The sequence below is a fragment of the Cherax quadricarinatus genome, chromosome 54, assembly GCF_038502225.1.
Source record: "Cherax quadricarinatus isolate ZL_2023a chromosome 54, ASM3850222v1, whole genome shotgun sequence".
NCBI classification, from domain to species: domain Eukaryota; kingdom Metazoa; phylum Arthropoda; class Malacostraca; order Decapoda; family Parastacidae; genus Cherax; species Cherax quadricarinatus.
Window position 1 is genome coordinate 20,327,198 of NC_091345.1, and position 16,585 is coordinate 20,343,782.

At 37.8% G+C, this 16,585-nt stretch overlaps 1 protein-coding gene across 2 annotated transcripts in view; it reads left to right on the forward strand.

Annotated features, from left to right (window-relative positions):
• Nucleotides 1–3,848: 3,848 nt before the first annotated feature.
• The window catches only part of LOC128699175 (ATP-binding cassette sub-family B member 10, mitochondrial), an 80,248-nt gene continuing 67,511 nt past the window's right edge, over nucleotides 3,849–16,585 (forward strand). Inside the window, exons 1-7 of one of the 2 annotated variants that reach the window (XM_070096719.1) lie at nucleotides 3,851–4,006; nucleotides 5,255–5,388; nucleotides 6,197–6,305; nucleotides 6,508–6,578; nucleotides 14,061–14,234; nucleotides 14,380–14,580; nucleotides 15,690–15,892. In XM_070096719.1, coding sequence (XP_069952820.1) covers nucleotides 6,199–6,305; nucleotides 6,508–6,578; nucleotides 14,061–14,234; nucleotides 14,380–14,580; nucleotides 15,690–15,892 — 756 coding nt within the window. In that variant the 5' untranslated portion in view covers nucleotides 3,851–4,006; nucleotides 5,255–5,388; nucleotides 6,197–6,198. Of the gene's footprint in view, nucleotides 4,007–5,254; nucleotides 5,389–6,196; nucleotides 6,306–6,507; nucleotides 6,579–14,060; nucleotides 14,235–14,379; nucleotides 14,581–15,689; nucleotides 15,893–16,585 lie in introns of both variants that reach the window. The other variant, XM_070096718.1, reaches the window with a different exon arrangement.

The window sequence follows — 16,585 nt, forward strand, 5'->3', positions numbered from 1 at the left end:
AGGTTCCTAAACCTGTATTCCCTGGAACGCAGGCGGGAGAGATACATGATTATATACACCCGGAAAATCCTAGAGGGACTAGTACCGAACTTGCACACGAAAATCACTCACTACGAAAGCAAAAGACTTGGCAGACGATGCAACATCCCCCCAATGAAAAGCAGGGGTGTCGCTAGCACGTTAAGAGACCATACAATAAGTGTCAGGGGCCCGAGACTGTTCAACTGCCTCCCAGCATACATAAGGTGGATTACCAACAGACCCCTGGCAGTCTTCAAGCTGGCACTGGACAAGCACCTAAAGTCGGTTCCTGATCAGCCGGGCTGTGACTCGTACGTTGGTTTGCGTGCAGCCAGCAGCAACAGCCTGGTTGATCAGGCTCTGATCCACCAGGAGGCCTGGTCACAGACTGGGCCGCGGGGGCGTTGACCCCCGGAACTCTCTCCAGGTACTCCAGGTAAACATGTACTCACCTATATGTACTCACCTATATGTACTCACCTACATGTACTCACCTATATGTACTTACCTACACGTACTCACCTATATGTACTCACCTACGTGTACTCACCTAATTTTGGTTGTAGGGGTCGATTCACAGCTCCTGGCCCCGCCTCTTCACTGTGTGTGTATGTGTGCACTGAGTTGTACTCAGTGATTTGTATTTGTAGGGTTCCTAGCCTTATGAGCTCGGTCATACTTACTCCTGCTAACATCCCTGTGGCTCACCTGTGTCTCCAGCTTCCTTCTATGACCCCTCGTACATACGCTTCACGTTTCGAGAAAAAAAAATCTGTCCCTGTCTTCTTTGAGTATCTTGTGTGAAGAAGTCAGATCGCTCACAACCCTCGTCTCCTTTAAAGTTGTCAGGTTCATTTCCTTTAGGCTCCCCTTACAACTCAATCCTCAGTTCCAGGACTAAGTATGGGCGCGAGTGTGCGTGTGGGTGAGTGGGCGTGTGGGTGAGTGGGCGTGTGGGTAGTGGGCGTGCACGTGTGTGGGCGTGCAGGCAGGATTTTCACATTCAATTCAATTCAATTCAAAGTTTATTCTCTATAAGGATTACAATGCTGAGTTTACAGAAATTTGGTTATTGTGTGGTTTACATGTAGTAAAATTGTGATTACAGAGTGTACCACTAGAACGCTTAGCATGGCTAGGCATTTCTTGTCCTTGGTTGCGATGCGTGACGAATCCGGAAATTCTTGGACTGACTTTAGCCTTGTGAGGTAATTATTGCTGTATACACTTGCATACACTCTGGTGTCCACTCCAGCCACTCTACATGAGTCACCCCTCACACACACACACACACACACACACACACACACACACACACACACACACACACACACACACACACACACACACACACACCCCGCAACCTCAACTATGTGAGAAATATTTATGTATATATATATATATATATATATATATATATATATATATATATATATCTGCTCCCACACAACATAAGTCACCCCTCGCACACTACACGAGTCACCCCTGACACTAGATAAGTCACCCTGACACTACACAAGTCACCCTGACAGTACATAAGCCATCTCTGACACTACATAAGTCACCCCTGACACTACATAAGTCACCCCTGACACTACACAAGTCACCCTAACACTACATAAGTCATCCCTGACACTACATAAGTCACTCTTGACACTACATAAGTCACCCTGTCAATACATAAATCACCCCTGACTATACAAGTCACCCTGGCACTACCTAAGTCACTCTGACACTATATAAGTCACCTTGACAATACGTAAGTCACCTTGGCACTACATAAGTCACCCCTGACACTACATAAGTCACCCCTGACACTACACAAGTCATCCCTGACACTACATAAGCCATCCCTGACACTACATAAGTCATCCCTGACACTACATAAGCCATCCCTGACACTACATAAGTCATCCCTGACACTACATAAGCCATCCCTGACACTACAAAAGTCATCCCTAACACTACATAAGCCATCCCTGACACTACATAAGTCACCCCTGACACTACATAAGCCATCCCTGACACTACATAAGTCATCCCTAACACTACATAAGCCATCCCTGACACTACATAAGCCATCCCTGACACTACATAAGCCATCCCTGACACTACATAAGTCACCCCTGACACTACATAAGCCATCCCTGACACTACATAAGTCATCCCTAACACTACATAAGCCATCCCTGACACTACATAAGTCACCCCTGACACTACATAAGCCATCCCTGACACTACATAAGCCATCCCTGACACTACATAAGTCATCCCTGACACTACATAAGTCATCCCTGACACTACATAAGCCATCCCTGACACCGGTGGCCTGGTGGCTAAAACTCCCGCTTCACACACGGAGGGCCCGGGTTCGATTCCCGGGTAGAAACATTTCGACACGTTTCCTTACACCTGTTGTCCTGTTCACCTAGCAGCAAATAGGTACCTGGGTGTTTGTCGACTGGTGTGGGTTGCATCCTGGGGGACAAGATTAAGGACCCCAATGGAAATAAGTTAGACAATCCTCGATGACGCACTTACTTTCTTGGGTTATCCTGGGTGGCTAACCCTCCGGGGTTAAAAATCCGAACGAAATCTTATCTTAAATGAGATTGGCCTGGTGGCTAAAGCTCCCGCTTCACACACGGAGGGCCCGGGTTCGATTCCCGGGTAGAAACATTTCGACACGTTTCCCTACACCTGTTGTCCTGTTCACCTAGCAGCAAATAGGTGGGTGTTAGTCGACTGGTGTGGGTCGCATCCTGGGGGACAAAATTGAGGACCACAATGGAAATAAGTTAGACAGTCCTCGATGACGCACTGACTTTCTTGGGTTATCCTGGGTGGCTAACCCTCCGGGGTTAAAAATCCGAACGAAATCTTATCTCTTATCTTACCAAATAGTCGTGAACGCCACCAAAAGCGAAATACTCATATAACTCATTAGTAAATAAGTTTATCTACACACATTTTTAAACAATTCTGGACGAAAACAATTCCTAGTTACGTTTAAGAATTAAGACATATGTGCAGCAGTTAGGTATCTTTATTGTAGATAAATGATTCAGAGAACAGACACGTATCTTTATTGATGAAACATTTCGCCTACACAGTAGGCTTCTTCAGTCAAATACAGAGGCAGCAGTAGTAGTGAAATAAAGATAGTGTAATCAGTCCATCAACCTTGGAGAAAAAGTATTTGAGTCCCTCAGGGAGGTGAAGACTTCACCTTCATGATCTATAACGTTGGTTGGTCAAGTATTTATTCACATGTTGCACATGTGTCTTATTTTCAACTTGTCGGTATTTTATACCATTCCCAACATAAGTTACGCTTACATTATGTGTAAATTACCAAGGAGAAGCCAAAATATGTCACAGTGGCTTATTTCTAATAATGTCCTGCCGATAGTTTACCTGTGTCAGCTTCCTGTAACATGTATTATTGCTAATAAAAACAGAACACATCTGAGTAAAGTGAGAATGAACTGAGTAAATCAGATACTTATTTTTTTTACCTTAGCATAAAAATTCGGTTTAAATAACAGTTACATGGGTATTCACTACACAAAATTTATTCGAATGAAGAGTTACGATGAATATTAAATATATAGAAAGGTAGATATATGTTACAATATATTTGTTATATAGAGAGATAATAAAAGTTTGTACTCGATGGAAATAAGTCACTCTGTCTGACTTTTTTGGGTTATCCTAGGTTCTCTACACACATGCTGCTATGTATGATAATTCTATGTAACTGTATTTGTGTATACCTGAATAAACTTACTTACTTACTTACTTACTTAATGAATTAATTCCTTTATGTGAGAGAGTGTTGCCATCAGTTGGTCACTCAGTTGTTGGTCCCAGACTCAGAAACTTGTAACACCTGTAACACTCCTCTAGCACCTGTAACACTCCTCTAGCACCTGTAACACCCCTCTAGCACCTGTAACACTCTTGTAACGCGCTTGTAACACCTGTACGTATAAAAATCAGAGAAATGGTTTTCTTAAACAAAATTTCATTTTACAGCAGTGTTGTACGGTTTTAATAATATTTACATTATTCTTATTTACATTATTTGCAATGTAAATAAGTCAGTTTGACTATTTTTTTTGGCCTATACTAGGTAATTTACACATGTTGATATGTAAGACAAATGCAATTCATCCAGAAATTGTCATTGTACCTAAATATACTTAAAGTGCAGATAATGTTCACTTGACACACTGAGTGCCATGATGCTGGTGAAGAGCTCTTCATCCAGGGAAGTAGAGCTCCCCTTCACTTCCTTGGATCAAACTTAGTACCTCCACTTAACTCACGGGTTTAGCAGTTCCCATTGAACATAAATATATTTACATTTTTCTTGATAAAAAATCTTAATTCATCACTATAGTGTTTATTAAATTTACTTAGGTATACGTACACGTAAGTACAATTATCATATATAGTTTAACATGTGTAAATTACTTAGGATAACCCCCAAAATTAATAAGATATTACAAGGAACCCATTGAAAGTAGGTCACTGACTTTTTGGGTTATCCTGGGTAATTTACACTGATAATTGTACTTTGTGTACCTGTAGCTTTGTATATTGCATATATGAGTAACTAGAAAAACAAATAAATAGGTGTACATATCTGTGTTGTACATTATATACAGCACACTTGATTTTCTATTTCATTGATTAAGTTTTAGATTTTAGATCAGTGATGTTATTATTGGGCTTTCTGTATAACTGTTGTGCTTTAATGCTGGAGATATTGGCAATATACCGACACTTGGTGGAAGAAGAAACAAATGTAGTAGAGTTCTTTATGTAGTGTTTCACCATCACTGGGCTTTATCAAGACCAGTGATGGTGAAACCTGGTTCAGATAAAGGACTCATTATTTGTCTTTCACCCCCTCCCTTAATGCTCATGCAGGGCTCTTGATCCAAAGAATTTTAACTACCCTTCCCCCTTTCTATAGATTGAATCTGACTGCCTTCCATTCCAATGCACTGTGTAAGTGTCAAAGGTTTAGCACTTCCCCATGAATGTATGGTAATAATAATTACTAACAATAACTTATTTATATTTAAAGACTAAAGTGCAGTACCATGGCTGGAACAATTTGCAACTAACCCACAAGGTTGACAAGAGAGAAATAGCATTCTGTCTTCCATTTACTAGTAATTTCTCTTGTGGTAAATCTGTGACCTTTGCTTACTCTTTACAGGACTGGAAATGTCAGGTCTGTTAGCGGCTATATCATGTCGTAGCCCCAAAGTTCCTCTAGGTGCCTTAGATCCCACGCTGTTGTTGGCTCTTCATTCTAGCTGGCTACCAGGCTTAAGAGGTGCTAGTTCAGGGGTATGTTAATTTTTTTTTAATACAATACAATACCTTTGTAGTATACTGTACATTGAAGCACTGTATCTTGAATTTGGACTTCAGAGCTCTGGGAACTTCTGAAGTCTGATAAAATTTTGCCAAACCCTCTATAACCAGAAATTTGGGAAACTTTAGGTATGGTGACTCTACCTAAAGTTAGAAGCCTGAGTAGATCTATAACCCACTATGATAACATAAACATAGATAAGTATGTTTATGGAGCAACTTGCAATGTGAACAGACTGACTGATGTTGTAGTGGCCAGGCTTAGGCTTGGTTACAAGTACTTCTGGCAGTTTGGGAGACACAGATGATTATCAAACTAAATGCAAATTATGTGATCAGGCATATGGTCACTATCTTGAACACTATGTGCTTAATTATCTAATTATTGAGGAATACAGAGATAGTATAATAACCTATGTGACATGTCAAGATATCTTATTAATGAAAATAAGATACCAGATATACTAAGCAAATTTCCTAAATTTGCTTGTAACAGATAAGTGGCCCCTTTTGGGGCCTAGTTCCTAGGCCTTTTGTGTATCCATATGCTCCTGTGCTACCGTCCACAGGATGGATATGGGGTGCGCAATAAACTAGCCACTTTGGTGGCAAAATCTTAAAAAAATCTAATCTCTACCTAAAGAAAGTTATGTATGAAATCCACATTATACAGTGTACAGTGATAGAATAGAATGACACGAAATTTACCAGTAATCGTATATTATTAGGTTAATATTTGAAAATTTTGTATATCTAATTCCTTAAATTAACCTCTTCATAGGTATGGATGCAACTAAGGATCAGTACTGGCACGTTAGGAAGACAATCAAAAAATGCACCACAGCTTCATGGACAACATTTTCAAGATACAAGATCTGCACTTGTTTCAAGTATGTGTAATTAAAATGCTATTTTTGTAAATTTAGATGTACTTTTTGTGGTAAACTCTTAAATGTTTTATCTCCTCCAGGTATACTCCTGTGTAAAATGTAAACATTCTGTACTATCAGAAGCAGATACACATTACAGATCATTTTTATGGTTGTGGGTTAATGAAAGCCATAGTAACAATAACAAGTGTACTCTCCACAGCCCAGCTCAACAACAAACAACAACTACAGTGGGCCCCCGCATAACGATTACCTCCGAATGCGACCAATTATGTAAGTGTATTTATGTAAGTGCGTTTGTACGTGTATGTTTGGGGGTCTGAAATGGACTAATCTACTTCACAATATTCCTTATGGGAATAAATTCGGTCAGTACTGGCACCTGAACATACTTACGGAGTGAAAAAATATCGTTAACCGGGGGTCCACTGTACTACAAAGCTATAAATGAATGAACATTAACAGTTTTTAATCCTCTTACTGCTCCCAACACCTTACATTCCTCCTTTTCCAAATTACCTTATCATCACAATAGGTGGAATGGTTACTATGCAAAGATTAGCTCATCATCCAAACCACTTATAAATCCAACCTATCTGGAGGTTTGACCACTCTTCTGGAACTCCGGAGATATGGAGGGTTTGCATTGTCCTGAAGTGCAACCTTTCCTCTCACGCTGCTGTTGTCCTCATCAAACCTCCCAAGAGGTTCTTCCTGCATACTAACTTGATCCTTAAGTTTATTACCACTATTATCTATAGTGGGCAGTTCCTCTAAACCACTCTTTACAGCTTCTGGTACTGTTGGAATCAGTGTTTGTTCTCCAGTCCTAAACCTTGGCGTGAGTTGATCTATATCCCTTTTCCATATCGTATTACCAAAACCTCTAATTAACACTTTGTAATTCCTAACCCCTCATACCTCCACAGTCTTCCCTTCTACCCAAGGGTCACCTTTTCCAATATTTTTGACATGCACAGCATCATCAACTTAAAATTGCTTTGCCTCTCCCTGAAGTTCACCAGTGGGTATGTTAGACAACGATTTGTTTCCCCTAACATGATGTTTGACAGCTGCTACTGGGACTTTAAAATTCCTATTAAACATTTCTTCTGGTGTTTTAGTAGTGGAGGAATGAACAGTTTTCCTATGGTTATATGAGAAATTGCATGGGTAAATTTTACAGGAAGTGTCCTGAATTAACATTTCACCCCCATAATTGTGAAGAAACTTTGGTACATCAAACAGTTTACATATACTGATATTGATGTACCTCAGAGTCAAGTGGGACTTTAAGGACACCAGGTCACAATAATATCCCTCCTTCATGCCCACCTTCTTAGTTCATGTCTCACACATCTGGACCTTAAATTATTATTAGAACATATAGTTCTTAAAATTATTTGAAAAATTATGCCAGTAACACTGAGAGTTTATATGTGAACTGTATATATTAGATAATAAAAATTACTTGATTTGAGTAATTTGCTTGGGTAATTTTATATAAATATAAATCAATTACTTGATTAGAAAAAGGTATAAAGAACATTCAAGATTACTCACCATATTGTGATTTTGGTGTTGTGTATATCATAAAGCCTCCCTTTCAGTAGGCAATTCATATTGGCCAGTATAAATTAACATACCTGTAGCGAGAATTAATACACTGGGAGGTGTACATTACACGTGGTGTGAACTTCATCAATTTCTGACGATACTACGTCTATTACACATTAATTAATACCATTTGAAGATTCGGCTGATTTCCAAATTCCTTGGAAGAGTCAACACTACCTCTCAAGACATCCACCTGGGCAATACACCAGATTCAATTTTCCTTTTATGATCCCTTCCCTGGGGTCCAACAAAGAGCTGAGACGACCAGCATTCAACTTTCCACACCCGTGTCCAACACTGCCCTCTTGCCATCTACACAACCCCCTGTCCTCTCCCACTCGGTTGTAACCACTCGCTCACTTCCTCACAAGTAGTTTGGTAGTTTGTGACTACCATTAATACTTCATCTTTACATTATATTAACACTTTACATACACATTACTAATTATAGGAAAATTATAGCAAATTTTCCAGTTATATAAGAACCTACATAATCTAGCATTAAGAGATGCTTTTGTAAATTTGTGTAATCCTTCCTTCAATGTTCTTACTGCCTCCTCTGCCAGACCATTTGATGATGGATGATATGGGGCTGGAGTAATATGTTCAATACTATTCTTAAGAAAGAATGCTTCAAGGCTTCCAGTATGCAGCATTATCTGACAACTATATCTGGTAACACAAAATTGCAAAAGGATTTCCTCAGTAACTCAGTAGTAACTTTGGATGTCATGGAACTAGTTACTTGCACATCTAAGAATTTTGAAAAGGAATCTATAATTACCAAAAAATATTTGTCCTCAACTGGACCTGTATAGTCTATATGCACTCTAGACCATGGTTTCCCAGTGCTGGGCCAAGATAGGACAGATGAAATTGGCTTAAAATTCTTAAAACACATCAGATAATTCTTTGTCACTTCTGCAATATCTTGGTCCATCTTTGGCCACCAGACCCACTTCCTTGCTTCTGCTTTCATAGCATTGTTACCATTATGACCCATATGTAAATGCTCTAATACCTTACATCTTAATTATACAGGCACTGCCACTCTATTCCTATACAATAATACATCATCATGATACTACGTGCTGCAAAATGCCCTTCTCACACTATACCAATCACTCATTTATCCATACCTCACCTATGCTATTTGTGCTTGGGAATCAACTGCAGCAATACACATAAAGCCAATAATAACTCAACAAAAAGCCGCATAAGAATAATCACTAAATTCCATCCCTGGCAACACACCCCAAACTCTTCATAGATCTAAACTTACTCTCTGTTCAGAACATCCACACTTACTACTGTGCAGTCTACATATACAGGACCTTAAAATCCAATATTAACCTTGACCTAAAATGCTTTCTTGATAGTTGTGACAGGACCCACAAGCATAACACCAGACAAACATCTCTACGACATTCCCCGTGTCCGACTAAACCTTTACAAAAATTCAATGTATGTCAAAGGCCCTAAAATCTGGAACACCCTACCTGAAAACTCTAGAACTGCAGACACATTCATCACCTTCAAAACTACTGTTAGAAAACATCTTATCTCCCTGATACACCCCGTCAACTAACTACATAAAAACCACCTGGTGGTTCACACTTACGCTCACTCACTCACCCATTTGACTATAAGCACAGAAATACGTTTCTTAATCTTAAAATAATGATTCCTAACTAGTCACAAGTTTGCCTGTGATACTCCAATATAGAAATTATGTATTGTGCCAAAACAAAACCATTCACATTGCTAAACTCACAAACTAGTATTTAGTCACTTAGTATTTAGTCAACTTACTCCACAATTTGTAATAATTTAGGGTTAAGAATTAATCTAAGTTTGCCTGAAAGGCCTAGCCATGCTAGGTGTTCCAGTGGCCCCCTCTGTAATTAGTATTTTATTACATGTAAACCACACAATAACCAAAATCTGTAAACCCCGCATTGTAATCCTTATAGAGAATAAACTTGGATTTGATTTGAATAGTCAGATCAGGTTTGACTGAATTATAGTCAGATAAAAGTACACTGTTCTTACACCACCTATATTTAACATTATTACTACTTGGGATAATACAGCATCTATCACAGTTTTTTCTTTGATTTTGTCAAATGAGATATTTTGTAAATCTAGAAACTACTAATCTTACATATTCTGTAGGTGTTCCTGACTCGAAGCTATCATCTTCAATAGGTAATCTACTTAATGCATCTGCAGTAACATTTTCCTTGCCAGCTTTGAATAACAATTCATAATCATACTGAGCTAATAACAGGACCCAATGCTGAATTCTGGCATTTGCATTTACTGGAATGTTTTCCTTTTCCAAACAAACCTAGCACTGGTTTATGATCTGTGCAAGCAATGAACTTTCTCCCTAGCAAAAAATGTCTGAATTTCTTAACAGCAAACACTAAAGCTAGACTTTCTTTATCAAGTTGAGAATAATTCTGTTCTGCTGGAGAAAATTTCTTACTAGCAAAATATACAGGGTTTTTCCTGGCCATTTACTTCCTGGATTGACATACATCCAACACCTACAGAGGAAGCATCAACCTCAATTATTAATGGATGCTCTCCTGCAAAATTAGTCAACAAAGCTGAAAACTCTAAATGGTTTTTTAATCCTTTGAACAGCCTCCTCTTCCACTGAAGACTGCTCAAATGTAGCCCCCTTTTTTAATAAATCATACAATTGTGCCATCCCCACAAAGGACTGAACTTCTCCTACAGACTTAAGTGATGGTAAATGCACAGTAGCCTCCACCTTCTTAGAAGAAGGTTTAATACCTTCCTCTGAAATTTCATACCCCAGATATTTAGTAGATCAGGTTTTCAACACTAACATATTCTTATTCAGTACTACATTATGCTCTTGTAAAATACTCAACACCTGCCTGAATCTATCATGTTCAGATTGTGGTGCCACACATTATGATATCATCCAAATAGGATGCTACCCCTTCCAATTTAACCCTTTGACTGTCACGGCCGTATATATACGTCTTACGAGGTACCGTGTTTGAGGTATATATACTCATAAATTCTAGCAGCTTCAAATCAAGCAGGAGAAAGCTGGTAGGCCCACATGCGAGAGAATGGGTCTGTGTGGTCAGTGTGCACCATATAAAAAAAATCCTGGAGCACGCAGTGCATAATGCCGACTTTGTGGTCTATTTTCGTATAGTATTTATGGTTGTATTCTCGTTTTCTTGGTCTCATTTGATAGAATGGAAAATATATTATAGAAATAGAGGTAATTTTGATTGATTTTACTATAAAAAGAACCTGGAAATGGAGCACAAAGTACCGGAAATGTTTAATTTTTGCCGATGTTCAAAAGTAAACAAATGATGTCCTTGTCCAATAAATGTCCAAATAGCCATTCTAATATGCAGTCATGAATGGGTTGATGTAATTTTTACAATTATTACAGTATTGCAGTAGTCTGCATAACAGTAAATCTTCTATTTTTTGTTTGAATAAAATTTCAAAATAAAAAGCAAGAGTAATATCAGAGGGGCCTGGAGACATGACTGATGAACAAAGAAAATGTTATTTTAGAGCCAGGAATGTCTGCATTGTTCATTCTGGTCCTTATTTTGAAATTGTCATATTTTTTAATTTTCGTGAAATTGGCCAAATTGCAAATTTCTGACCATGTTATTGGGTAGTTGAAATTGGTAAATGGGCAGTTTCTTGTACTCAATCGATAGAAAAAATGTAGTTCTGAAGAAATAGCTATGAGTTTGGTTGACTGGAATAATGGAATTAGCCAATAATAGGGCTCAAAGTGGGCGAAATCGCCGATTTGTAAATATCGCTGAGGTCGCTAACTTCCCAAGAGCGTAATTCCGTCAGTTTTCTATCAAATTTTGTTTTTTTGGTGTCTTTACAATCGGGAAAAGATTCTCTATCATTTCATAAGAAAAAATATTTTTTTTTTTTTTTTTTGAAATTTTGCGACACCAGGAGACACCTCAGGTTTGGGGGTTGCGACAGTCAAGGGGTTAACAAACAATTGGGAAATAAATTTTTGGAACATACCAGATGAGGAAATTCCAAAAGGTAGTCTCTTATATTTAAAAAGTCCCATGCAGGTATTAATTACTAAACATTGTTGGCTTCTCTCATCTACAGGTATTTGTAAATAAGCATCCTTTAACCCTTTGAGGGTTGACAGGCCCTCTCCGAGACTCGTTATCAGGGTCGGCCAAATTTAAAAAAAAAAAAAATATTTTCTTATGAAAAGATAGAGAATCTTTTCCCGATCATAATGACACCAAAAATATGAAATTTGATGGAAAACTTACGGAATTATGCTCTCGCGAAGTTAGCGGTCTCGGAGATGTTTACGGATCGGCAATTTTGCCCATTTTGAGCCCCATTTTCGGCCAGTTCCACTGTACTAGTCGACAAAAAACATGAATATTTCACTAGAACTCCATTTTTTCTATTGAATGAACGCAAGAAACCACCCATTTACCAATTTCAACTATCCAGTACATTGGTCAGAATTTAGCAATTTTGCCAATTTCACACAAATTTCAAAAGATGCCAATTTCCGAATAGGGTCCAGAACAAACAAGAAATACATTCCTGGCACTAAAATGACATTTCCTCTGTTCATTAGTCACGTCTCAAGGCCCCTCTTACATTCTTTTGCTTTCCACTTTGAATTTTTATTCTCACAAAAAATAGAAGATTTACTGTTATGCAGACTACTGCATTAGTGTAAAAAATGGTATGAATCATATTGGCGCACTTGCAAAAGAATATTAGACTCACCAGTTGACGTGTATTGGATGCTTAGCATGATTTGTTTACTTTAGAACTTTGGTAAAAATCGAACATTTCTGCTATTTGAGCTCAATTTCAAGGTACTTTTCATTGTAAAACCAGTCAAAATCATCTCAATTTCTATGATATGCCTTCCATTCTATAAAATGAGACCAAGAAAACTAGAATACAACAATAAATACCATACGAAAATACAGTGCAAAGTCGTTGTTTTATTCCAAAAAAATGGTCAGTTTTTTTTTTTCTCATTATGCACTGTGTGCTGCAGGATTTTTTTTATACCGTGCACACTGACCACATAGACCCATTCTTTCATATGGAGGCCTACCAGCTTTCTCCCACTAGATTTGAGGGCGCTAGAATTTAGGCGTACTAGTACGTCAAAAACCCTGGGTCGTAAGCCGTACTAGTACATCCGAAACCCTCAAAGGGTTAAATCTAATTTTGTAAATATTTTGCCTTTACCCACTACAGACAAAAATTCCTCAATCCTGGGTTAAGGATGTTTTTCACAGTGAATTTGTTGATTTACATATTTAAAATCTCCACATATTCTCATGGACTTAGTCAGCCTTTAACCCTTTGACTGTCGCAAGCCCCTTTCTGAAACTGTCATTCTATGTTGATAAATTTTTGGAAAAAAAAAAAAAGAAATTATTTTTTCTAATGAAATGATAGAGAATCTTTTCCCGATGGTAATGACACCAAAAGTACGAAATTTGGTCGAAAACTCATGGAATTACGCTCCTGTGAAGTTAGCAATCTCGGCGACGTATACGCATCGGCGATTTTGCCGACTTTGAGCCCTGTTTTTGGCTCCAAAGAAATCTTTAGTGGGTTGAAAGGTTCCAACCTTCCCTGTGATGTCACTGCCATGTTTGCTCATGTTGCTGCCGCTGCCGCTGTCGTCGTCGTCGTCGTCATACAATCATCACCACTGCTGCAACATTCTGGGCTGCCAGTACTCCACTACGTTCATCTGCACACAGTGGCTCACTACCCTTGGCTCTGATGATCCCATCCTTGTCGCCACTGTTGTGGTTGTAGGTTAATGAAAGCCAGAGTAATACTAAAAAATGTACTCTCCATGGCTCGGCTCAACAACAACAACAAAGCTATAAATGAATGAACATAACAAACAGAATTTAATCCTCTTACTGCTCCCAACACCTTACATGTTGTTAAATCTAGACAGAGATAATGAAATTTATATTACAGTACTCTACTCCCTAAATAGAACACTCATCTTTGACCATTTATTTCCTTCCCTTTCCCCATTCTCCTTTCCAAACTTATTGCAGCAATTTATTTTATCTATTCTAGGGAATTTGAGATGGCAACACACCAGAAGTGGCAGGGGTGTTGCTGACACCTCCCTGCATTTAGCAGCTAATGAAACTAAAGCTTTAGATGAAGCTGGTAAATTTCAAGTTTTGAATTCTTCTGAGGTTAAAAGGTTATTTACACTTGCAAAACCTGAAAGGTGGACTTTAGCATGTAAGTGGCATACAGTGTAATAGATATTTTGTTGCTCTGAAAATGTGTATATATTGTACTGTATTGTATGCAGTTTAATATGAACATTTAATGTTGTATTGTACTGTTATGCATATGTTTGAGTCTTAATATGATTTGATTTTAGATGCTATTGGACTTCTGACAATATCAAGTACAATAACAATGGCTGTACCCTTTGCTCTTGGTCATGTTATTGACATCATCTACACAACTGATGCACTAGTAATGAAGCAGAACCTGCAGCGCATATGTGTAGCTTTATGTGGTGTCTTTCTGACTGGTGCTGCTGCGAATTTTGGCCGGGTGTACCTCATGAATGTTGCAGGTACTATAAATAATAAGTCAGTAAATTGTTTTGATAGTTTTCAGATAAAAAAAAATAGTTAAAGTATATAGATTTTTTTAAAATTTATTGTCCAGTTACTTTCAGCTGACATCACAGTATACCATATTTTTCAGAGAAAAATTTAATATCTTCAGTTCTTTCCTTTCAGTTACACTTTTACATTTATGGTGATACTTATTGTGTTTTACATTACCTTTCATACTCTTTAACTTATTTTGGTAATGTTTTAATTAGCTATTTGTGTTCACTTCATTCTGATTACTGTACTTATATTGTTACTGAAGCAAAGCTCATTATTATTTAGCTATCTATAATTCTATTAAGGTTTACAGGGGTAATGCATACCATCTCCTTTGATCCCATCCCAGCTGTCTACCACTCTTAACCAAAGTTGTTGCAGTACTGTAATTTATTGGTTTCCAGCTGTGATTGTTTTCCCATTTTCTGAAAAATCTTTTTTTCTCATCCTGATTTAGTGGTTATTATATATATCTTTTCTTCCTATCAACCATTGAATATTACCACCACTTCATTAGCTCCAGTGCTTTCAGATATACCTGATTTATTTCCATTGAAATTCTCCCACCTCTTTAACTTTGTTTTGCATAACACAAGGACATCCAGCTTCTTTATATTCATAAGATTAACAGGCAATTCTTTTTCTGTTTTATAGCTATGCATATTCAAACAGTCCTGCTCTAACATTTTCTTGTCCTTTTAGTAATTGATATAGTGTAGTCATGTGTTCCTTTTGGCAAGGAAGGTAGGTTATCAGGGCAAGCACTGACTCAGCTATTTGATAACAGGGTTTTGTAATGGCAAGGATGCAGTGTTGCTTTATACATGCTCTGTACATGGTTGCTTTATACATCCTTTATATATGCTCTATACATGATTGCTTTATGATATTAGCCCAGCAAACTTGCTTGAACCTTTTTTATCCTTTATTTATAATTCATTATATGCTAGGTGCTGTATATTTAAATACTACTACATTTAACATGAGAAATTTAAGTAGCACTGTATCTTACGTAATAGAATTGATGATCAAATAGTCAAGTGAAGTATTAAAGAGCAATTTTTTTCAGGCCAGCGTATAACACGTACTCTTCGGTCATCCGTTTTTTCTGCCATCATGAGACAAGAGATAGCCTTCTTTGATGTGAATAAAACTGGAGAGCTTATAAACAGACTCTCTGCTGATACAGCTGTTGTCTCTCAATCATTAACTATGAATATCTCTGATGGGCTGAGATCCATAGTCATGGCATCAGCTGGGGTTGGCATGATGGTAAGTGTCACATTGGCAATGTTTGGGGGATAATGGGAGGTCCCTTGATGTTGAAGAGGGGTTCCTGATTCAAAGAATTGCACCTGTTCTCCCTTTCCTTGAATGAAATGTCATTGCCTCCTCCTCAGACACTGTTTAGAGGGTCATCTGAACTGTGATATCAGTGAACTTGGTGTTAAGTACTATATGAAGTTATGTTAATTAGTTGCCAGTATTGATCTGGGTTTCTGATGTTTGTTTACTAGATTAGTTCAGCAAAACATCTAGTAAATTAATTTCGGTAGTTAAGAATGTAGGATCTTTATTTTTAGTGTGCTTGATTAGGCATTTTATTTTGATGCATAATTTGATTTTGTAGCTTGATATTGCTAAGAGGTAATGATTTCTCGTTTTGATTAGCTAATTTATAGTTCTGTGGTAGATTTGCTGAATCTTCTGATCATGCTCTTAAGTGTTACATGGTAGCTTTTATTTCTTTAATGGTTAGACCTTACCTGTATTCATTTTTTAGTATGTTGTGTATAAAATATACCTTAATGAGTGTCTTTTGTCATCTAGTTAAGATTTAAATGGTTATCAGAACACTTGTTTTGCATAGGTTTAAAGTTTTATTAAGAATGTTACATTCTTGTTTTTAACACACTGGCCATCTCCCAATCAGGTTGGGTAAACCAAAATAAAGGAAGCACTCTA